This window comes from Adiantum capillus-veneris, chromosome 6, assembly GCF_014529385.1.
Source record: "Adiantum capillus-veneris isolate H3 chromosome 6, ASM1452938v2, whole genome shotgun sequence".
Taxonomy (NCBI): domain Eukaryota; kingdom Viridiplantae; phylum Streptophyta; class Polypodiopsida; order Polypodiales; family Pteridaceae; genus Adiantum; species Adiantum capillus-veneris.
The window spans coordinates 77213112-77239134 of NC_140936.1; the positions used below are offsets into that span (position 1 = coordinate 77213112).

A 26023-nucleotide genomic window follows, 5' to 3' on the forward strand; every position below is an offset into this window, starting at 1 on the left:
AATGTGGACCATGCATGACTATCCCGGGCTAACAGAATGCTCAGGTGATCTATTGACACTCCTCACTCAGACACTGTAAATCTTGTTTTTTCCCATAGTTGATCTATTATCATGTGTATACATGCAGGGCTTCAAACAAGCGGATACAGAGCATGTGTCACATGTGGACCTAGACTGAATGCACGTAGGGCACCCTCACTGAAGAAGCAAATCTACGAAGGTCATCAAGCGTATCTTCCAGAGAATCATGTGTTACGCGACGGCTTTTTGGGAAGAGAGCCACCAAGGATGTCTGCACAAGCATGGTTAGAGCAGAAGGAGATGTGCGATGACGGATTGCCTCTAGGGATGAAGAGACTATCTCTATGGTACGAGTTACCATACTGGCCCCGACTCATGATCAATCACTTGCTCGATCCAATGCACATATTCAAGAATGTGGGTAATCTACTATGGGACCATCTGACCGGCAAGAAAGATACTTTGGGAGCCAGAGTTGACCTTAGAAATGTGGATCGTATGGAGCAATATTGGCCGCAAACAGCGTCTGATGGATCGATAAAACTCCCTAAAGCACCATGGATTTTCACAGGAGCCCAAGAACGCAAAGTAAAAGAGACCATTCGATCTTTGCGGACCCCCACTGGCGTAATGCACTCGCTCCGAACGTGTTTTACTAAAGAAGGAAAGCTTACCGGTTTGAAGTCACACGATTGGCATAAAATGTGTCAGGTACGTTCATAGTGGACTTTAATATCATTGCATAAAATGTGGACTTTAATATCATTGCTGCACGTACTTTACAGTTTATTTTACCGGTTGCCATTGAGGGATGTTTGTCTCTCGACATCCGTAACACAATCTACAAACTTGCAAAGCTGGTGCAATGGATCTCACAAAAGGAGATCAACGTAGACTCCATACCATTCGCCAAACTAAATGCTGCGGAGCTTGTGTGCATGTTTGAGAAACATTTTCCTACTACAATGCTAACCATTCAGGTGCATCTTCTTGTTCACATAGTTGATGAGGTGGAAATAGCTGGCACAGTTCATTCCAGATGGATGTTCTTCTTAGAGCGTTTCATGAAAACGCTTAAGGGATATGTGCATCAAAAGGCACTTCCGGAGGGTAGCATGGCAGAAGGTTGGTTGGTATCAGAGTCCCTAGTGTACATTGGAGAGTGGCTAGACGGATTTGATAAATCCCGGGACACGCTATGGCGAACCATAGATGATGAGCGCATATCTGGGATTGTCATGTGCAATCTCGGTGTTGAGAAGAAGATGACGGAAGATCTAGAGGCTAAAATCAACCGATTTTGCATGCTTCACAATCCAGTGATGCAAAAGTGGATTTCACAATATGAGGATGCAAAGCAAGAGCGACAAAGGGCACGAATCGAGTGGAGACGGGGAAGACGACCACCGATGCACTATCCAGCGGTTTTGGAGAGCCTACGAACCTTCATGAGCTTAAGATGGTTGCACAACCAATTGAAAAGCGCACAACAATGCGGTGACGAAGTGACTGAAGAAGAGTGAGAGTACTCTCGGGGTTGCGCGACCAAGGTAAGTTTGCAATGTACGACTAGCAAGTGACTTTATTTATAAACGTTTGAACGGCCACTCATAATCTTTGTTCGTTGTAGTATAAGTCATACACAGCAGCATGGTGTAAAGGTCGACATTTTAGGGTGGAACGAATCGACAAAAAGCGTTTTACTCAAGATTGTGGAATCATGGCAAAATTTGAACAGTCTAGTCGACGACGTTCCTCTGATGCAGATCCTGTGGTGGCGGAACTCACTTACTTCGGCACGGTGCAAGAGATTTTGAGGATCGATTACAGAGGATTTTTTGTCGACTTGTTCGACGTGCAATGGTTCAAGATAATCATGGAGGGTCGCAACGCTACTGTGCGTAGAGGAGAGTCTGGTTTTCTTGAGGTGGATTCTACTAAGAAATGGACTGACCTAAGAGACACTTTCGTACTACCCGAGCATTGTGAACAAGTAAGTATGTAAATAGTTAACATCCACCTTTTACAAGTTATGTGCTTGAAAGATCTCATGTAAGTTATGTGGCTCTGGCAGGTAATATTTCATCCTACAAAGTCTACATCAAACTGGTGGTACGTCATAGAGGTAGCCCCTCGTAGTGCAAGGACGTATGAAGGCTACCATGTGCCAATCACAACGACATCAATGGAGGAGATCAGAGAAGATGCTCAATCAGAAGCCGCTGCGGTGGTGCCAGACGAGCATCAAGATGCTACTACTCTATATGGGGTGCATGCAGAGGAGCTACAAAATGAAACAGAGGATATGTGTTTAAACGGAGAGCTCTATATAGATATAGGAAGTTATGCTGAGTTATGCGAGGATGAGAGAGAGATCTCTTAAAGCCACAAATATTGTATTTGAACAATTTTGCTCCGTGTTGTAAAAGCTCTGGCTCTCTAAGTACCTTCCATGGTGTATAACGCTCTTTTCTACTCGCGCTCACATCTTTTGATTGAAAATTCTGAGTTTTCGACTTGCCTCTTCTATCACTCAATTCATTGCGTCATTGTATTTATATGCGTCATTACGTCATTTTATTTAATGGTCTTTGCGTCATTGTCTACTCTATTCATTCAATATTAAGTTTAAATATTCGTGTGTTTAATGCAGGTATGGATGATGAGGAGTTTCTTTCTTCTTTGTCACCGCAGCAGAGACAGTGGTACGTGGAGCGTCATCACTCTGGCGCATCATCGCGCGTTCCTACTCCATCCACATCTCCCTCTCTTTCGGAGCATTCGGTGCGCTCCGAAGCTTCGGCGTCGACGAGACGAGCTTCACACTCGTCTAGACACCGGCGCTCTAGTGGTGGCGGTGGCGGTTGTTGTGGGGATTCCACCACCGATGCCTCCACACCGCCTCGTGTTCGACGAGGCTCTTTACCCTCCCCTTCTTTGCCCGTCCCCACACCAGCCACAGCATCGCCATCTACGCCAGGTTTTGCACGGCTGACTGTTCCTAGAAGCTACACACCTCTACCTACTCTGCCAGGAGCCACCCCACTCGACACTCCTTGCTTCGGGGCCCAGACGCCGGTGGAGACACCTGACGTCCGTACCCCCATCGACACGCCGCTAGAGACCCCTGCCGGGACACCCAGGTTCACGCGTCACCGGCCAGAGGGCTTGCCTTACTCCGTCGACATCAACGGCGGCATCATCATGGATGATGACGGCAAGAAGGTGATCTCGCGCATGCGTGGTCTTTGCTCTCAGCTGTTTAGACACTACATACTAAACAAATGGAGTGAAGTACCAAGTGATTTAAAAAACAGAGTCATCAGCATACTTCATGATAAGTTTCCTGTTCCAACACAGGATCAGCGCTTCAATGAAGACCTGATGAAGATTCGAATGCGCGAATACTGCAAACACAAGCGTTCCGAAGTGCAAAAAGCAATCAAGAATGGGTGGAACAGGCCAGATTGGCTGGCCAAAGAAGATTGGAAGAATGCGAAGAAAGCAGCGCGCGAGAATCCCGACAAGTGGAAGCAACAAAAGGATGCAGCCAGAGCGCGAGTAGAGGCAGGGAGCTCGCACCACTTGGGGAGCGGTGGATGGGCATCATTTGAGGCCGATTTTGTAAGTGTTTTCACATTGCTCTTTATGTTCGATAGTTTAGGGTTTATGAGTTTTTTAATTCTAACATAATGAAATCTTTGTATGTTTTGACAGTGGTCGATGACAGGACGTGATCCCACACCGTATGAGCGCGAGTACGCAGGCAGGAAGGGCTTAAACGCCCTGATGGACATTCTCAGTTCTCGCGGCGGCATGGTTAGTATTAGGGTTTACTCTTTTTTATTTTTTGTATTGTTTTATAAATGTCGTTATATGTTTATACTTACTGAAAGCTGTCTTATTGTCTTTTTTTGCAGAATCCGACAGATACGCCGCTTGGACGCGATGAGACGTCTGACTAGACGACGTCAGTTTAGCCGTAGCTAGATAGCATTAGTTTAGGGTTTCTCATAGCTTATGTATCATGAGACGGATTTTATACGTCTTTTTGAACCATGTATATTATTACATTTGTCACCGCAGTTCCTTTTGCCAATCAATTCTTTATGCCTATGATGTTGTACAATTGTCATTATTACATTTGCCAATCAATTCATTTTGCCTATGATGTGTACAATTGTCAATTTTGCAAACAATGCGTCTTGTGGGTGACTATTTTGGGTCTATTATCTACCCTTGCACTTTTTTTAAAAAGTGAATCAAGTACAATATGGTTGATGGGTGGCAGGGCATTCAATGCCCTGCCACCAAAAAAAAATTCTCTCAGGCGTCGCTATAAGCGTCGCTATTTATGGCTCTGTAGCGTCGCTATAGTCTTCTGTGTAAACGTCGCTATATGCGTCGCTATGAGCGTCGCTATATAGCGACGCTTTTAGCGACGCATATAGCGACGCTCTCGTAGCGACGGTTTTAGCGACGTCGGGGGTTATAAAAACCCAGTGTATTTCCGTCGCTAACAGCGTCACAAGAGCACACAACCTCTTGTAGTGACTTAGGAAGATTGCATCCTAAAAACCTACTTTCCTTAGAGCACGCTATAAGACATTAGTTCAACATTTTGCATCACAAAAATACCAATAAAATCATACTATTGGTTACCACGTATATGGTAGTGTTGTGTGTGAACACACCTAAGACCATCGAGGCACTTTTTCCTCTGCTCACGTTCTTCGATTGAGGTGATTTTTGGTGAGTGTTTTAAGGTCAGCATATACTTCAAGAAATCTAAATAAGCTAGGTGTTTCCAAAATTTAGATTCGGGCTCATTTCAACCTCCATGTTCATTACAGGCAGCATTGCATATGCTATTTCTTCTTTTTGTGCAAAAAATTTATCAACGTAATTTTTTGTAGAATAGGTAACTAATCTAGCACATGCTAGTTCTACTCCATTTTTTCTTCATTTTGAACGTTTATGAAAAAAAATTCATGGAAAATAAAATAATTTGGATCCTCAACTGCCAACAAAAAATTGGAGTTTTATTAAAATTAAATTTTAAGAACATAAAAAAAACAATGTACATTATCCTAATTGTCTGCACAAATGAGTAGCCAAAAATGATAGCGGCACTTGTGCGCCTATTGACATCATCATCACCATGAATATTTCATTAGCTCATCCATCAATATTGCACCCATAATGAGTGCACTCCCTACAATCTTGAATATTTTTGAAAGAAAAAACTCCCCTTGGAATTATTACTTAATAATGGATGTATACATTCATATGCTATTTTGCATTACACTGATTTGCAAATCACCATTTCTTGTGTATGAAATAGCTCAAGATCCTTTAAACTCTCTCATTCACAGAGAGATCAACGTTATTCTTAGCCTTGGCTCCACCAAAAATATCAAAGTAGCTAGCATTAATGGTAGATCTCTAACCCTATTAAAGTATATAAGTGCACACCATCATACATCAATAAGGTTTTAACAGCATATTTAGATGATGGCTTGTTGGAGCTATGCCGAAAAGAGCTTATGGTAAGAGTCTTGCATGAATATAGCATATGCCGTTGATCATTATATATTTCTCAAAGTTTATAACAAGTGCCTACCTTGTTTGGTGAGAATTGTGCACACACTCAAGGAGATGATGCAAATCCAACACAAGTAGCAACCCTCAGTATTGCGCTAATACCTTTCTAATTATCCATTAGGTTCTAATTAACAAGGCTACAATTACAAATCTATTCTAGAATGAGACTGCATGCTTTCTATGGTATTCATCAAGCACGTACACTCTTCATTTGACTTTTTCAATTAAACCTTCTTTGTCTCAAGAGTTGATCCTTTTTTAACGTAATTTATTCTATCTTGAGTGTGCTCTAATAACCCTTGTATTTTGAAAACACTTCTCTCTATAAAGTAGAGGGAAACCATGTACCATTTACCAATGAATTGATACTTTAACAATATTGGTATCAAAAACTATGTGCAAAGCAGCGCAAGCACCCCATACACGCGAAGACATTCCACACATTAGCCTCTCGGCTGAATTTCCAGAGAGTAGCAGGAGAGAGTTTTTGAAAAGAGGGAAATATTTTTCTTGTCTTGAGATTAAATAAAAAGCTTTTAATTTAAAAATCCTTAAGAGTCCCTGCACGCGGTTGTGGTTTGAAGCTACCGAGAAGTAAGCCGCATACAAGAAGGGCAAAGCACCCAAAACCGACAAAGCGTTGCCGCAAGCCATCCAAGATGCTCGGAAAGCAAGCATCACGCACACACAATCCAATGCCCAATAAGGGACGGTGCACACGGCGACACGTGAAAGCGTCTTGGCAAGGTGCAAGCGGATAAAAGCGGCGAAAAAGCAAGTGTGTTGGAAGATTCTAGCAGCTGATACCCACATCAGAGATAAATGACATGTGCAAGACATTTGACCGAGTGTATTTATTCATACGTGTGTGTGTGTGTGTGTGTGTGTGTGTGTGTGAAAGAGAGAGAGAGAGAGAGAGAGAGAGAGAGAGAGAGAGAGAGAGAGAGAGAGAGAGAGAGAGAGTGTATGGGATCGAGCTCTTGCGATGGCACGAGCTACGATGGCAAGGCAATTGAGAGGCGAGAATGCGTGCTTCTTCTTCATTGGAGACACAAGAAGCCCTCACTTGCGATAGCACAGGAAGGTGAGTGACACATCTGTCCATCCGTGTAGAGCTTGTCATATTTCTGATTGTGTGCTTGGAGCCTCTGTGGCTCGCTCATGACGGAAGGTGAGTGACACATTTGTCCATCCATGTAGAGCTTGTCATATTTTTGATTGTGTGCTTGGAGCCTCTGTGGCTTGCTCATGACTCATAAGCAAGTTCCTAGCATTGACACCTATGAAAAGAGCGTACAGTAAGAGCGACAAAATAATCAACAACTCTCTTTGTTCTTTAGCTCTCCACTTAGTCTAGTCAAGAGTTTTCTACAAAAGAGGGAAAATTCACTACTTTGGCCGAACAGGCACAAGCCACTTCACCCACCAAAACCTAATGAGTAGCAACCAAAAGATCCAAGTGTATCATCAGGAGGATTAGTCCTAGTAGACATGGCCCATGAACCCCTAAATGCAATGCTTGAGGCCTTTGGAAGCTAGATGGAGGATGTAACAATGGTAGAGAAACAAAGGCTAGACATGTACACACAAGTAATCAAGGCTATCCAAATTTTGATTGAGAAAGTCTCACCAAACCCTCCATCTCAGCTACCACAACAACCTCTACTCCCTAGTAGAGAGACCAACATAGAGAAAGAAACTACAAGCGAAGAACAAGAGCTTGAGGTGCATGAAAGATGGCCACAACAACTATGAAATGAGGTAAGAGAAGCAAGATATAGATGTTAGATGCTCAATTCCACACCATTCCATGAATTTGGTTCCATTCAACAATATTTTGAGATTTGATCAAGTATCTAGATACAAAGACCTAGGGTTGGAAAGATCATAACAATCGGAAACCAAAACCTTGAGGACCCTACCTTCCTATCTAGGTGAGTACAAGAATGCACACCAATGATCAAGAAACTCCCATTCCACTAGAGAGCCATGCCACCTGCATTAAATACAAGCAACATTAGGGAGCTACTAGAAATATAAGTCCAATGCACTATGCCTCTAGCAGATCTCCTGAAAGTGAGACCACACTTATGTCTGGATGTTGGGGGAAGTATTGATGAAATGGGAATATAATATGATGTATGATGTCCCTTCATTTTGAACAGGAAGTGGAAGCAAGAGAATGGAAAGAAGTGAGACCGCCGACCAGTCCCCATAAATAGAGTCGATGAATACTTCAAAGGAGAATATGGAAACACTTTGCTACCGGTTGAGTATGGAGAGGTGAAAACCATGGCTATACTAGAAAGTGGAGTGAGAGTAGCCATAACAACTAAGCAGATATGGGAGAAATGGAGAAAACTAGCTATCCAAAAAACTAGAATGAAGTTACAATTGGCAGATGGCTACATCCAACCACTTGTATAACTCAAAAGAATAATTATCACTTCATGTGGCATAGAATACAATCAACTAAGCGAGAGTAGCCATAACAACTAAGTAGATATGGGAGAAATGGAGCAAACCAGCTATCCAAATAACTAGAATGAAGTTACAATCGACAGATGACTACATCCAACCTCTTGGACTGCTCAAAAGAATAATTGCCACTTCATGTGACATAGAATATGAGCACACATTTTCCATTGTAGATTTCAAAAAATGGTTTTCTTATGACATACGCCAAGAAGGTTCCATAACACATATAAACACAAGACCATAGCTACAAGGACATCACCACTAAGACACATATGGAGGACTTTGAATCAACCACCCATGTAACTTTAGAAAACCATCGCAGAAAGATGCAGAACGTGATCCAACCAGCAGTAGGGTATCTACCACCTTATGTACATTATCAAATTCCAAACCAACAAAGGATGGTAAGACCCTCCCAAGTGCAAAAATGGGTCAAGAGAACTTTCAGTGGGAATGGAGATCCCTATGACCATGTTGCTCTCTACATGTAAGTGATAAAACCAGAACAGGTTACGGATTTCTTAACAGAGTATGAGGGCTTTGGGAGCACTCCATACAAGCAAGACTTGCTGCAAAGGAATTTATGCAACAAGAAGGTGTAGACTTTGAAGAGATATTCTCCCATGTTGTTAAGATGACCACTTTGCATTGTGTTCTTTCCTTAGTTGCCAAAGAGGACATGGATCTTGTCTAGATGGATATTAAGACTACGTTCTTACATGGTGATCTTCATGAGGACATATAAATGCAACAACCAGAAAGGTTTGTTGAGAAGGGCAGAGAGCACTTATTTTGTAAGTTGAAGAAGAGCCTTTATGGCCTTAAAGAGGCACCAAGGGAATGGTTCATAAGATTCATTCATTTATGCTCTCTCAAGGTTATAGAATAAGTGACATTGATCATTGCTTCTATACTAAGTGAGCTAAGCAAAACATGGTAGCTTGCTAATTTTGATCCTTTATGTGGATGACATGTTACTTGTTTGAAAGAACATCAATGAGTTAGCTACCTTGAAATAAAAGTTGAACGATAGATTTGACATGAAAGATTTGGGGTCATATTTTGGGCATGCCAATTGTGAGATAAAGATAATAAGTTGCTTTACTTATTTCAATAGATAATATTGAAAAAGTGCTCAAACCTTTCAATATGGAGAGAGGGAAGGCATCGAGTACTCCATTGCCTCCATATGTGAAACTATGCCTAAATGATTGTCCCAAATCTGATGTAGAAAAAGACTAAAATGGCAAAGGTTCCATACTCTTTGCAGTTGGTAGCTTGATATATGCAATAATATGTATATGATCGGATATTTCTTTTGCAGTGGGAGTGGTAAGTCAAAACATGTCAAATCGTGGCAAGAAACATTGGGAGGAGTCATGAGATATCTGAATGGTACAAAGGAATCGTGCATTTGCTTTGGAAGAAAAGAAGTGTGTGTACTTGGGTACATAGGTACTCATTATGCAGAGGATATGGACAAAAGGAGGTCTACTTTAGGTTATGTCTTGATTTTTACTCGTGGCGTTGTTTCTTGGCAATCTTGTTTGTTGAGTTGCACATCCATGCCAACCATCAAAACTAAGTATATTGCAGCATATGAGGCTTTCAAGGAAGATATATGGCTTGCTAGACTAGTGGGAGACTTGGGAATTTCTGTTGAGGTGCCTACATTACAATGTGATAGTCAGAATGCTACCATGTTGACAAAGAATCTAGTGTTTCATGCGAAGACAAAGCATATAGATGTGAAGCACCACTTCATTCACTGATGTGCTTGAGGACAAGCATATGGAGCTTGTGAAGGTGCACACAGATGATAACCATGCATATATTCTCACCAAAGGTCTAGCTTCTAAGTGGTTTGCACATTGTCGGGCACTTATGGGTGTGAGTTAGATAGGTTATTCTAACATGATTGTACATACTTGTATATTTTATACCCCATACTTAAAGGCTTTAAGTGGGAGGTTTTTGGGGTGGTAAAGCCCAATGTGCTAGTGTTACCATATACATGTGGTAGTGATGTGTGTGAACACACTAGGACCGCCAGGGCATTTTTTCCCTCTTTAGGAGGTTTTTTCCCCCGTGCATTGTATATACGCCCATCACTCTAGGGCTATCTATCTTTCCATTGCACACTAAGTAACACACTCTCTATTGTGTGCCTTGAGCTTCCTTCATCTTCTCCAAGCTGTGTGTGTTTCTCTGCAACCCTAATTCCAACAATTGGTATCAGAGCAGGTCACGTCCTCCCGGGCTTAGTCGCCAGCTGCTCCAGCACACGCCTGCTCACTTTCTCCGATTTCAGTGAGCTTTGGCGAGCGTTCGCAGGTCGACAAATATTTTGGCGATGCTCGAAGAGCTGAGTCTGCTCAGAATTTTGATTTGGGCTCATTTCGGCCTCCGTTTCCACTTCAGGCAGTACTGCACAGGCTATTTCGTCATTTTGTGCAAATTTTCTGTCAGTGCCGTTTTCTGCATAACAGGTGCCTTATAGTCTTCTATGGTTTGTGCTATATAGCACAAGTTGTTCCCGCTCCATTTCTCCTATTTTCGGGCAGTTTTCACATCAGGTGCAGCATTTACCATGGCTGACAACAACAACACAGATGTGTTCAAGATGTTTGCTGCTGAGGACAGGTTGGATGGGGACAACTACCCTATGTGGGCTTATATGATGCAACATGTTCTTGTGTCAAAAGGTGTCTGGAACATTGTGCAGGGCATTGATGTACGTCCTGGTTCTGAAGATGTAGGCGATGTTGAGGATGTTGCAGGTCTTGCTGCAAGGATTGCAGCTGTTAGAGTTGTTTTGCCTACGGCAGAACAAGCTCGTTGGGATGTTAAGGATGCGCAGGCTCATGCATTGATTGCGTTGTCTGTGAAGCGCACCATTATTCCTCACATCCGTTCAGCAAAATCTGCAAAACAGGCTTGGGATATTCTAGCAGGTCTTTATGCAAGCCGCAATGAGGCTAAAATTGCTTTGCTGCGTAAAGAGCTAGAGTCGAAGATTATGCATGAGGAAGATGATATGGACACTTTCCTTGCTAGTGTCAAGGATATCAATGAGCAACTCATTTCTGCAGGTGAAGTCATTTCGGACAGTTCCCTTGTGCAGACTATTCTTGATGCCTTACCAGATTCCTACCAGACTTTTGCTAGTACTTGGAGACTGATGACCCAAGGAAATCCTGAACTTGTCAAGTTTGATGCATTATGCACATTGTTGTTGCAAGAGTCACTTTCTAGAAAAAACAGGACTAGGCAGCGTGCAGTTGAATAGGCTTTTATTGCTTCTCAAAGAAAGGGTGGTAACAGTAATGCAGCCACTTCTTATGCTTCTGCTGTGAGTGGCAAAAATTTTGTTCCTAATGCTTCTGGTGGCAGCACTTCGTCTGGCAATTCTGGTGATAAGGGCAAAAAGAAGATGCGTTGCCATTATTGTAAAGCCAATGATCACTTGATCAAGTCGTGTCCTAAGTTGAAGGCCAAAGAAGCTAAGAAGAAAGAGGGTGGTTCCACTGCAAATGTTGGTTCCACTACAAATGCTGGTTCCACTACAAATGCAGCCATTGTTGAGTCTTCTGTGAAAGGAGATTGTGATGCTGATGTTGATATAGAATGGGCTTTTAGCGCAGAGTGCACTTACAATCCTGCTGTCCATGATGCATGCTTGTCAGTTGCTGCAGATTCATATGTGTGGTATTTCGACAGTGGTGCTACAAAGCACATTACCTCACATCGTGAATTGTTTACCTCTCTCGAGTCTGTCCCTCATGGGAATTCAGTCACTTGTGCCAACAACGCCTCTTATCCAGTTTAGGGAGTTGGAAAGATTGTGCTCACTGCTGCTAATGGCAGTTCCTTCACACTTGTTGATGCACTTTATGTACCTGGGATCAAGAAGAATCTCTTGTCTGTATCCGCACTTGCTAGACTTGGACTTGTAGTCAAATTTGTGGATGACAGATGTACAGTTCATGATCTCAGTTTTGGTGATGAAATTGTTGCATATGGGCTTTTGTGCCGTGGGCTGTATAAGCTCACTTTGTATGACAAGTGTGGACAAAATTTTGCAAATGCTGTTGCAGATTCAAGGGCTATTTCAGATGCAAAACTTTGGCATGCACGTTTTGGTCATCTGAATTTTGCCAGTTTGCTGCGTTTGCAGAAATCTGATATGGTTGCTTCTTTGCCGCCTCTTGAAGCACCTGTCAAACATGTTTGTGAAGGCTGTATTCTGGGTAAAATGCAGCGTTCGAAGTTTCCAAAGGATGGTTCAGTTAGGGCCACATGCAGGTTGCAGCTTGTGCATAGTGATGTTTGTGGGCCCATGCAAACTCCGTCCTTGGGCAATTACCTGTACTTCGTGACTTTCATTGATGATTACTCCAGGCATGCATGGGTATTTCCGCTTAAAGCGAAGTCCGAAGTTTTTATGTGCTTCAAACAATTTTTGGCTATGGCTGAAAATGTCTCAAAATGTACTATGGGCACCCTCCGTTCCGATCGAGGGGGGGAGTATATGTCTCATGAATTTAATGCATTTCTGGCTAGTCGTGGGATAAAACACCAATGTACAGTGCCTTATACACCTCAGCAAAATGGTGTTGCTGAGAGGAAAAACAGGTCACTAACGGAAATGGCACGATGTATGGTCAAAAGTCAAGCTTTGCCGCATTCTTTTTGGCTTGAGGCCATCATGTGTGCCACTTATGTACTTAACAGGTGTCCTACGAAAGCTTTGCAGTCTATTACTCCATATGAAGCATGGCATGATAGAAAACCTTCTATTGAGCACATGCGTGTTTTTGGCTGTTTGGCATATGCTCTGGTGCCACAAGTGCAGCGCAAAAAATTGGATGATAAGGTTGTCAAATGTATTTTTGTTGGTTATAGTGCTGAAAGCAAAGGTTACAGGTTGTATCATCCGCAAACAAAACGTATTCTGGTTTCACGGGATGTAGTGTTTGTGGAAGATTCTGTTCAGCCCTTGCTGTCTTGTACTAGAGACAGTAATGTAAGCTCACAGGACATTTATGACACTTTGTTGTCTCTTTTCAGTGGTGGAAATACGAATGTAAGTTCCAATGAGGCAAATGTACAGCCTATGGGGGTTTCTGAAAATGTTTTAGAACAGCCTATTACTGATGCAGATGTACATGATGTACTTGATAAGGAAACGGCTGAAAATGAGCAGGCTAGAGGTATGCCAAAATGGCTGGTGCACACTTTGCGTGACAGTAAATTGGATGCACCTTTATCTAGTCGTACTCGTTCAGGCTCTCGCCATGCATCTTATGCATCAGATTGTTATGCTTTGGCTGTGTCTAGTTTACATGATGTTGAGGAGCCTCTGTCTTTTGATGAAGCACAGAATTCAGAAAATTGGATTGCTGCCATGAAATCAGAATATGATGCACTTATAGAGAATGACACATGGACTTTATGTGATTTGCCTCCTGGCAAAAAGGCCATTGGTACGAAGTGGGTTTACAAGTTGAAACGCAAGCCGGATGGTGAGATCGATCGCCATAAGGCTCGACTTGTTGCAAAGGGTTATGCACAACAAAAAGGCATAGATTATGAAGAGACTTTTGCTCCCACTTGTCGTATGACTACTGTGCCTTTTCTATGTGCATTGGCAGCTCATTTTGGTTGGGATGTACATCAATCAGACATTGTTACTGCTTTCTTGAATGGTGACATATTTGAGGAAGTTTATGTAACGCAGCCTCGCGGTTTTGTCATAAAAGAACAAGAGGACAAAGTGTGCAAATGTAAGAAGGCTTTGTATGGGTTGAAGCAATCTCCTCGTACTTGGTATGAGAAAGCTGACACTCATTTGGTTAAACGAGGCTTTCGTAACAGTCCAACAGAAAGCACATTGTATGTAAAGCGTGAGGATGATGTATTTCTCATTGTGGTTCTTTATGTTGATGATTTGCTGATCACTGGACCAAATGAGAGACATATTGCTGAATTTAAGGCTGATTTGAATGCTACTTTCAAGATGAAAGATTTGGGGCTGTTGCATCATTACTTGGGTATACAGTTTAAGCAGTGTGATGGTGGTATTGCCTTGTGTCAGAAAAGTTACATAGAGACATTGCTATGTAAGTTTGGACTTGAGGATTGCAAACCTATTGCCACTCCCATGGAAACAGGTTTGAAGTTGAGTCTACATGATGCTGGCGATCCTGCTGATGTCACTCTTTACCAAACTGCTGTTGGCTGCCTCATTTATGTATGCAACACGAGGCCAGATATTCAGTTTGCAGTCTCGCAGGTCACAGATTTATGCATAGCCTAGGGTCTAAGCATTGGCAGGCTGTCAAGAGGATTTTCCGCTACCTTAGTGGCACCTTACATCTTGGCTTGTTTTATCCCAAGGGGGGATCATTGCCGCCAGACTTACATGCTTTTTCGGACTCAGATTGGGCTGGTTGTTTTGACACGCGAGTGTCCACAAGTGGTTTTTGTTTCATGCTTGGCAGTTCATGTATATCATGGTTGAGCAAGAAGCAACCTACTGTGGCCACTTCGAGTTGTGAGGCTGAGTACAGGGCAGTCTTCACAGCTACGGTTGAGTGTGTATGGCTCAGACGCCTTATGGCTGACTTGGGTGTTGGACAGGACACTGCCAACACTATCTACATTGACAGTCAGAGCGCATTGGCAGTTGCGAGGAACCCAGTTTTTCATGCTCGCACAAAGCACATTGAGGTGCATTACCACTATGTCATGGAGAGGCTCTCAGCAGGAGAGATCAGCTTGGCTTATGTGCCAACACAGGACAACCTTGCAGATCTTTTCACAAAGGCATTGTCTCGTGAGAAGCTTGAAGCTTTCCACAAAGCTTTGGGCTTACTCCCCTTTGTGGACTGATCCTGTCCTCAGGGCATGGCACTTCCCTTTACTCATGTGCCAGCTCTCGTTCACCGCATCACTCCAGGGGGGATTTGTTACCATATACATGTGGTAGTGATGTGTGTGAACACACTAGGACCGCCGGGGTATTTTTGTTACCATATACATGTGGTAGTGATGTGTGTGAACACACTAGGACCGTCGGGGCATTTTTTCCCTCTTTAGGAGGTTTTTTCCCCCGTGCATTGTTTATACGCCCATCACTCTAGGGCTATCTATCTTCCATTGCACACTAAGTAACACACTCTCTATTGTGTGCCTTGAGCTTCCTTCGTCTTCTCCAAGCTGTGTGTGTTTCTCTGCAACCCTAATTCCAACAGCTAGCCCTAAGTAAGTCGGCAACCGGATCTTAACACCATCCATTCATCCTATACAAAACAATAAAGACTCAAACCCTAACTCACTACTGTGAGTGAGCCCACTACATCTGAGACTCATCTTCTTCTTTACTCTAACATCACCACACTTCACACTTGCATGCTCCCGCATTGTAAGCTTCACAAAAGCGGAGAATGAAAACCTCCAGGATGAAATCTACACACTTAAAGAGTTGATCTTAGCCATTAAAAGAGAGCTTGTGGAGGCTAAAGAAAATGGTGGACTTGAAGAAGGGGAAATTCAGCCTTGAGTGAAGAAGAGATTACCGAGCAAATGTGGGCAATCAAGGAAGACGACCGAGAAGCAAATGAGGCAAAAACGTCTTCACGGGTGGAAGTCATACCAAAACACAAAAGAAAATGGACAAAACGGAGAGGAGGATAGAGGTCGCCAAGAAGGACAAAGGAAAGTAGGAATTAACTTCTACACCCACTATCATCAGCATGACACTTGAAGAGGAACAACGAAGACGTAAACATGCCATGCATGTGAGGGTTGTGAGCCTTAAAGACAGAGATAGTTTTGAAGCGGAAGTAAAGGATCTCATCAGATTGATGGAGATAAATGAGCCCGTACACACAAAATTGTGGAGAGTCAGAAAGAAAAGGAGAAAGATCGAAAGAGAGAGCCTTAATATTGCACTTCCCCTCCATTGAGGCAAAGAATGAGTTCTTGAGGAAGCAACCCACTTCAAAGAAGAGCAGCATTTTTGTTGGCGACGATCTTACCTTCTCACAACTTGCCTACATGCAGGAAGTCATGCCCAATATTAGGGCAGCAAGAGAAAAAGGAAGATAGCATTTTACAGGGAAGGGAAGGTGGTCATTGTAGAGAGCTGCTCTACATGACGGTGCGAGACTATGGAACCACACTTCAGATAGCAATTTGGAATTGTAATGTGTCTCTTAAACTTGATGTGGGTGATTTTGAGGACAACTTTAGGGGCAAATATATAGTTTTCTATTCAGAGACTCACAACCTCCCAGTCAGTTGATGCCACATCTGACTGGATATAGATGGGAGACAAATTGTCGAGCAGAGACGAGATCAAAGCACAGGGGTGGAGGATCAAAGGTGTAGGAGTCCTATTCAAGGAGGTGTTACAACCGCTTTTGCACATTGTTTGGAGAGATGATCAAGGTAGATACATGTGGGTGAGATTGAGGGCAGAGAGAGGCTGATTTTTGTACATTGATATATGCTACTTTGCCCCTAGCACATCATTGTATGCCACACCTAGAGGACAATCCTCTTTTTTTGTATTACATGACAACATATGGGAGTTTTCCATGGATGGTGACATCATTCTCTCGAGGAAATTTAATGCTCGCATGAGCAACCATCACACGACTTTTTATGATACCTCTGATGAGAGTTGGATGTATGAGATATGGGGCTCGATAGATGCTCACAGGATGAGGAGTACATATTGTATGGGAGATACCTGATGGAGATGGGGGCCTCCCATTGATTGGCCATACTTAATGGCTTATAGAGATTTCCTGTCGTAACAACTAGGTTTACTTGCTTCGCACATAGACATGGAGCGAGCACAGTGGATTATGGCGTGGCTCATAACCTAGCTTTATCGCCTGCATCCACGATTTTACAGCTGGACGTAGGCCCATTGGCTGACATTGACTATTTCCTCTCATTTCACTATTGCCCAACGGCCACGAGTTGCATTTTCAAAGACTAATTCTGTCTACACTGATGGGATTTACAAAGACTTTGCGAGATGCAGCGTGAGAAGCATACCCGCACGCTCAGTCTGAGCGGAGACGGCCTTCTGGGAGTATGCCCTAGAATAGCTGATGTGATGAGGAGTGCAGAGGCATAAGAGCCCGCGACTTCAGACAGAGGTACTTTCTTATCGACAATCGCGACAGAAGAAGCGGGCTTTCTTGGTTTGGTTAGAGCACGAGCTTTACCAGCTGTTTTTGAGTCAAGACTCAGGTGAGGCATGGCGACTCTTCCATGAACATTCACCTCCTCTAGCCATCACTTCTACAGAGACTTGGGGTCATTATGCTCATCTTTGTACACGATTCCTGGGCAACCACCGCTTCTATTTTCGCGAGGGCTTAGTAGTAAAGCATTTTATACATGCCAGGGATATGCTTGCAAAGCTTCTAGCAGTGATGTTCACCATGCAATGTGTGAGGGGCTGCCTATTACGTGGAGCTTGTCTACTATCGTGGCTATCTTCAAGGTAGGGGACCCTATGGAGCCTGGAAACTATCGTACTATTATGATCGGGTACACATTGTTGGTACCGTCCTATGCATCCATTATTGAGCAGTAGATTGTGAAAGAGAGTCGACATGCGAGCAGTGGGACAACGAGAGTTTTCTACTCTTGATTACATTTTGACGCTTAGAGCTGACATTGAGGAGGGTAGATCACATGGGAGGAGGATTTCTTGTAGCTTTGTGGATTTTCGCAAAGCATTTGACACAGTGCCCAGAGTTAAGTTGTTGACAGTGGATTGTCTGTCAACCTTGGCAAAACCAAGGTTATGGTATTTAATACCACATCATATTGGGTTAGGAGATCAACACCCAAATTTTCTTATGGTGAGGAGTCAGTGGAGTATACATATGCATACACTTACCTTGGGATAGTCTTCAGTGGTCCAATGTTTTCAATGAGGAGAGCATCTCAGACTAGATTGGCCAGAGCATATGTTGCCCTAGGCAGATTAGAGAGGATGTGTTCGCAGGTTTAGTTCCAAGAACCTCGAACAAAGCTATGACTCTTTGATACTTTAGTGGCATTAGTTCTGCTTTATGGAGTTCATATGTGGGGATCTTCAGTGGATCACCATAACAGATCTAGTAGCACTGATGGGTGGAGATGTATGGAGAGGCCTTTGGTTTCTATGATCTCTCAGATGATTAGAGCTAAGGCTTCAGTAGTACCACATAAGATTATCAAAACAGAGTTGGCTGCATCTTCACTCCTGGTCGAGGCACTCACAAGATCAATCTCTTTTACGCCCAATTTATGGGACCTCCCAAGACACATATATACTCGTTTAGCTCTTGAGAGTCTTCCCGACATCTAGCATTGCAGGGGGGTACTACTTGCTGGTATGGAGAGATAACATCATGGTTATATTTTCAATATGGATAGATTGCATCCTTTCCGGTACTCTTTGGATGGCGCACCCTCAATGTCTATTACGAGCACAGAGATCGCCAGGCTCATTCATCCATCAAAATGACCTATCTCAACTTGATGCTAGGAGGACTTAGGTTCAGCCAACACGAGAGTGGGCATGAAGATGGCTTTCTATAGAGAGCATCTTCTCCAACTAGCGGAGGACGGGTTTGTGACTAGACCTAGTGACATGGATACCCATTTATCTTGGGGGATATGGTGGGGGACTACCTACCAACTATGCCTATAAGGGGTATGAGCCTCCCGAAGACCGGCCACGGGAGGGGACCCCCCACCTAGACACTGTAGCCTCACTCCACGCACTCGCGCACCGTGGGGACTCCACGCAAGGTTCCCCGGGGCACGCTATGACCCGTCGGCGGTGCGGCGGAGCCTGAGGCTACGTGGGGCTAGGGACCCGAAACGCAAGACCCGCGAAGACCCGCGAAACGCAAACGGCCGTCGACCCATGGAACGCAACCACGCCCGAGCCGGTCTCGTCCGAGCCGGGCCCCCGAGAAGGCAACTTGACCCGAGCCGGTCCCGTCCGAGCCGGGCCCTCCTGAGCCGGTGCCGTCCGTGCCAGGACCCCTTGAAGCAACACTTTGGTCCCTTGGCTGCGCGCGGGTATAAATCCCCGCCGGGCCCCTTGAAGAGAGAAGTCCCTCGGCCGCGTGCGGGTATGAATCCCCGCCGGGCCCCCCTCCCCGACGCACCCAGAAACTGGGGCGTCACACTTGGTATCAGAGCTCCAGAACGAGCTCCTGGAAACGAGCCGAAGACTAACGTGCCCGATGCGCACGATACTCACGACGACTCCAACCGCAATGGCCCGGGTCGTCAAAATCCTGGTGAAGAGAGCTCCAGAAAGCAACCACACGCCCTCCGCCCCGTGACGCGGTCCATGAACACCGGGCCGTCACTCGTGACCCGCGCCGGCCCCGATCTGAGCCGGGCACCTCCATGAGGAAAAGGAACGATGCGAGCCAGACAGGGCTCTTCGTGACGCGTCCAAACAACGGGCCGTCACCCGTGACCCGCGCCGGCCCCGATCCGAGCCGGGCACCTCCACATGATAAAAAGCAAAGATGCGAGCCAGACAGGGCTCTCCACATGAAGAAAAGGCAGATGCGAGCCAGACAGGGCTCTTTATGACAGAAACAGAGAATCACCAAAAACGCGACGAACCAAGCCAACGGTGTTCGTCGCGCCCCGGCCACGTTTTGTGGCCCATGCTGAACTGAAGATCCAAACGACGTCCAAACAGGGACCAACTCGCAAGTGCTACATTGCGACGGAACGCTATTTTAGATTCGGCTTTCAAGAAGCCTCCGCGCGGACCAACGCAGCAGGTGGCTCCGCGCACATCGGGTTACCTATTTGGGGAACGCTCAAGTACGGGGAATTCTACTTGGGTGTTCAAAGCATACTTTTTCAGCCTTCTGCCAAAACCCCAAAAATACTCACTCACTCATTTCAAAAATGACAAAAACAAAGCATGCCGACTTACTTGCATTTTGGGAACAGTTTTGATCACTTGCACTTATATGCACCCCTTTGTCCCCACGGCCTCATGCATAGCCGAGCACTCTTTTTCCACGTTCGACGCGGTCGTCGAACTCTCTTCAAACGGGGGTGTATATAAGGGGTATGAGCCTCCCGAAGACCGGCCACGGGAGGGGACCCCCCACCTAGACACTGTAGCCTCACTCCACGCACTCGTGCACCGTGGGGACTCCACGCAAGGTTCCCCGGGGCACGCTATGACCCGTCGGCGGTGCGGCGGAGCCTGAGGCTACGTGGGGCTAGGGACCCGAAACGCGAGACCCGCGAAGACCCGCGAAACGCAAACGGCCGTCGACCCATGGAACGCAACCACGCCCGAGCCGGTCCCGTCCGAGCCGGGCCCCCGAGAAGGCAACTTGACCCGAGCCGGTCCCGTCCGAGCCGGGCCCTCCTGAGCCGGTGCCGTCCGTGCCAGGACCCCTTGAAGCAACACTTTGGTCCCTTGGCTGCGCGCGGGTATAAATCCCCGCCGGGCCCCTTGAAGAGAGAAGTCCCTCGGCCGCGTGCGGGTAAGAATCCCCGCCGGGCCCCCCTCCCCGACGCGCGCAGAAACTGGGGCGTCACAATGCCATTTGGAGCCTGAGATAGTGCTACATCACATATGGCAGTGCCTGACGTATGATGATTTACGGGGGCGACTTCATTGACTCTTCAGAGAGGGTTTTGGCGAGACGCATCACATCATTAGCGTGAATCTTCTCCAGGCGCATCACATCTTGGAGGAGGACTGAAAATAGTTCCTTGCCGGAACTATTGATGTGCGGCTCCAACACGGCGAGGAGCTGCATGGATGATCTGGGCTGGACATCTACCTTGTGACATAAACCTCGTGCATGGTGCATAACATGGCGGATGACAGACTTGCAAGAAGCCATGGCAATAGACTTACAAGACGCTAATCCCGCTCAAACCCTAATCCCTAATGAACGCTCTATCTCTATGAGAGTGAGAAATGAAATGAAATGAAATCTTATATTAAGCGTCTTCAAAAAGCCAAAATTGACCTATGAGACCAAACTTGGTAATCCTCGTGAATCTGATACAATGTCTGGGTACAAAATAAAAATAAAATGAAGTAAAATAAAAGCTAAATAGCTACTATCATGAATCTAAGCAGCTTAGATAGGGTAGTACAATCACCGTGTATGAACATCAACATTCGAGGATATCCGGCATCGGACGCTATTATCCGAGGATGTCCGTAATCTTCATCGATGTTGTGAAGTACCCCCAATCGTGGGCGTCTGCAACTCCCTAACTCAGCAGCCCGTTCAATCGACGTACCTCTAGTGTGGGTGGTATCTGGGCTCTGTTGTGTGGCCTGCCCCTCTATCTGGCCATTAGGTGGTCTAAAGAAGTCTTTAATCTGCCTTGGGATTGTCTCTCTGTTGGTCTGTGCAACAACATGCTCTTTCTATGTCTGCGTAGCTCGAGTCAAAATAATCCAAGACATCTCTCATCCTGATATCTCATAACCCTGGATAGTGGTAGAAGATGCAAGCTAATGAGAAGGTTTCATTGCTCAGAGAATACCTGAATGAGAAGGTAAAAGATATGGGTAAACAGATGGCACTTCTTGAGGAACAAGTTGAATATCTGAAATAGGTCACGGCGCGGTATCTCACAGGTTTCTTGGCTTTGAAAGGTCTTAACAATACTCGTGGTTTGTGGGAGAAATTTTAGGAAATCCTTGGCGAAAAAATCTACATTGAAAGGCAACAGCCTTTGGGAAAACATACTCCTATTCAAACCAATGTTGGCTATATGTATAGAAGACTGCACCTTGGTTGGGATCTTGGTGCAGTCTTCTATACCAATATGTTTTAATGTCCCATACAAGCAGTTACTACCTTCTAGTGTGGCAATGTGTCGTGACTACAACAATGCACAAAATCTAATCGTAGTGCTGTATAACAAACTTCATAAGAAATTTCCAAGAACTTTGGTAGTTGGAAAAAGGGAACATTTGCAATCAAGAACTAAGAACACTTATTTATATAGCCAAGTGTTACACTAAAACATTTCAAGCCACTAGAGCCATAAAAGCTACGAAAACTACCTGAAATAATTGTTTCCAAGAACTCCTCTACCTTAACCACTTGGCCATCTAGTGATATATACATGTAACATCCATTACATCAGTACACACAAAGCTGCAACCAGGCAGCGAGCCCATAATCTCAACAAAATTTGGATGCCTCCACATTCAATAGCATAGTCAGAAGGCTTCAGTAGGCTCCAACAACTCTTATGGAGGGACTGTCCAGTCGAAACATCTAATTTAATACATGCAACAACACTATAAATAAATAAAAACAAAAGTACATGCAACAATGTGTGTACCTGGATGTCAGGTCTTCCACAATAGTATAACCGGCAGCGTGTGTGATGCACAAGAAGATTTGAACTTGCTCCGGGGATAGAGGTCCCCTATGAAAGAGAACCTGCCCTGTCGTAGCCTGCAATTCTGCCCACTCCTTCCCAGCATGAATGTGAAATTTCCTGAAATCCTTGCGAAAAAATCTACATTGAAAGGCAACAGCCTTTGGGAAAACATACTCCTATCCAAACCAATGTTGGCTATATGTATAGAAGATTGCACCATGATCCCAACCAAGGATGTGGCGCAGCAAGTGGTCCACAGCTACATTCCACAGCTTTGCCATTTACAATGTCCTTTCCCAACACATTCATGCTGGGAAGGAGTTGGCAGAATTGCAGGCTGCGAAGGGGCATGTCCTCTTTCATAGGGGACCTCTGTCCCCGGAGCAAGTTCAAATCTTTTTATGCCTCACACCCCGCGGAGGTCACCTAATAAAAATGTGACCTATCACGTGAGTTCAACAGAAGGGTATTTAATGTTCTTGAAACTTACATAAATATATATACAGAAGGGCATTATTTTTTCAAATTTGAAAAAAACTTACAGATTTAAAAGAAAAGGGTACATTATATTCCTAAAAAAATTAACAGATAAGGGGTTTTACAAACATGTCTTGAACGCACGTGATATGGTAGTTTTACACATAGTGAACCCCTCGAGCCTCACACACGCTGTCGGTTATACCATTGTGGAAGACCCGGCCTCCAGGTACACACATTGTTGCTTGTACTTTTGTTTTTAATTATTTTTATTGTTATTGCATGTATTAAATTAGATGTTTGACTGGACAGTCCCTCCTGAAGAGTTGCTGGAGCCTATTGAAGCCTTTTGACTGTGCTATTGGATGTGGAGGCATCCAAATTTTGTTGAGATTATTGGCTTGCTGCTTGGTTGTAGCTTTGTGTGTACTGACGTAATGGATGTTACATGTATATATCACTAGATGGCCAAGTGGTTAAGACAGAGGAGTTCTTGGGAAACAATCATTTCAGGTAGTTTTTGCAGCTTTTATGACTCTACTGGCTTGAAATGTTTTAGTGTAACACTTGGCTGTATAAGTAAGTGTTTTTAGTTCTTGATTGCAAATGTTCCCTTTTCCAAACAACCAAAGTTCTTGGAAATTTCTTATGAAATTTGTTATGTAGCACTACGATTAGATTTTGTGCATTGTTGTAGTCACGGCACATTGCCACACTAGAAGATAGTAACTGCTTGTATGGGGCATTAAAACATATGTCAATTACACGAGAATATGGTGTAGAAATATCAGAGACGGAATTGGATTAGATAGATCTGTAAGTTCATACTATAGTAACTGTGATTTCTCTCTTCATTTTGCATTACATAGAAGGTTTTCTTGATCTTTAAGCTAGTGTAATTGGAAAATTGTAGGTTTGTCATCTCCTATTATCCCAATTCCATTGATGTATTCTTTTTTACCCCCAAGATTCTATTCGTGGTGCTCATCAGCGGTATTTGGGTCGTAGTGCCTGCACTGTGAGTGTTGTTTCTTTTGTTATTTGATTTAAGAAGGTGACCATTACCCTTCAAAAAGTTTTATGATGAGCTATTCAAAAAAGGAGCGATTTTGATGGGAGAACACAAAACAGACAGCTACATAAAAACACACTTTGCTTTAGGCTCTAGAGGCAGTTTACTGCTGGATATCTTAGACAGCCTTGTATGACATTGAGGCCTCAATAGTGGAGATGCATAAGCGTGGTAGTCATACCATAGAGAGGATAGACTTCCTCCTGATGTGCCAATCTCTCAATCGCTTTTTCTATTTTCAATGGAGGAAAGGGTTGGATAGTCTGAAGAATTTGCTGAATTTAGTAGTCATGTTTTGTGGTAGGTTTTTGCATATCCTAAAATTAGTAAACCAAAACTGGGCAATATATCTTGGTTTTTATTCAGAAGTGCAGCCTTTATTCAGATGTATGCCTATGATTCTGGAAGTTATTGGATACAACATTCTATCATTGGCATGAAAAATGTAATAACAGGACCATGTTTCAGTATAGAAAATAGAATATTGTTAAAGTGATTGGCAGATGGGGAGCAATGCTAGCTCAGAGCTAAATAAAATAATAATGTATTGATCAAGCAAGAATAACATTCTAAAAACAAAATTTGCTTGTATCCAAATTTGGTTGATATAACCTTTTCGCTAATAAAATAAATGGTTAATGAGTTACCAGAGTGTCATACTTATTACAGATGCTAGTAATAGGGCTCTCTTTACGAGCTTGGTGTTGCTATGTATGATTGTGGTGATGGTTGTTTTGACTCTAATTGGTGTAACTCACCAGGAAATGATTTGTATTAGTGTTTTATCACTCACTGCTTGTTTATTGCAATGTTTAATATACAGGTTTTTTCCACTTACTTGAGGGTGTTGGTTTATGATTTTTTTAGTCATGTATATTGTAATAGGTAATGTGGTTACACACACACACACACACACACACACATGATTTTGAGTCCCATTTCACATCTAAGACCTCCTCTAGCTTCGTTGGGGTGTCTATACAATCAGGATTCAAAATATGAAATTTGAGCTTGAATGGAGATTCAGATGCTCAAACAAAAGTTAGTAGTTTTCAAGCCTTGTAAATAATTTCAAGATTTGCTACTAACATAACATTACTTTTAATAAAATTTATTTATTGCACTTGTATAGCATGTACTAGATGTGTACAATGCGATTTCGTGCTCACGAATGCTTGCAAGTGTGCGAAAATGCTCTTCAAGTGAAAATGCTTATTGAATGCTTTTGGGACTTTGCCTAATTGCAAAATTTTAATGAGCTTCATATTCTTGAAATGTACTTTAGATTCCAACTTTTGTTGGGATACACAACTAAGATATAGATCTATACTCCTATATATATCTAAGCTACAAACAAAATAAAATGTAAAAACAACACGTGCTATGGACCCTACCCAAATCTTCAGATAGAAACACATAGATGCAATGTCTTCATACTCCTAAGAATCCCTCGGCAACATCGAATGCCCCAGGCTACCTCAAAAGCCCAAAAGTCGAACTCCCATGTTTCCCAAAAAAGAAAGCTATGTATATACCCTTGATATGAATCTTGAGGAGTTTGCAAACAAGATCAACTAATCCCCAACATCAGCGCCAAATGTTTGCGGGTGTTGCATTGGACCTCTAGCGTAGCAAAAACTCTTGACAAAAATATCTATTGAGGTTGTAGTTGACCTGTCTAATGTATGGAAGCAAGTGTGCAATAGCCAAAGGGACAGATGAATGTAGGAGCAAGACACAAATGCCACATGAAATTAGATAACCACCTTACCTATGCACAAAAGGATCAAATCTCTAACATGCAAGGATACATGATCTCTAGACTAAACTCAATAGAAGAGGACACAAAGAACCTAAAAAACACTCATCGATATTGAATGTCAGTCGATTATCCGAAAAGTTTTGAAAACATTTTCGGAAGTACATTTCTTTGTGGTGATATTT

General features: G+C 43.6%; 1 protein-coding gene across 1 annotated transcript; it reads left to right on the forward strand.

Annotated features, from left to right (window-relative positions):
• The first annotated feature begins 1559 nt into the window (after positions 1–1559).
• LOC147455730 (uncharacterized) lies at positions 1560–23360 on the forward strand. The gene is made up of 3 exons (XM_086513749.1): positions 1560–1571; positions 1652–1990; positions 23304–23360. Exons 2-3 carry the CDS (start codon positions 1742–1744, stop codon positions 23358–23360), a joined length of 306 nt encoding a protein of 101 aa, XP_086369875.1. The 5' UTR covers positions 1560–1571; positions 1652–1741.
• Positions 23361–26023: the final 2663 nt, after the last annotated feature.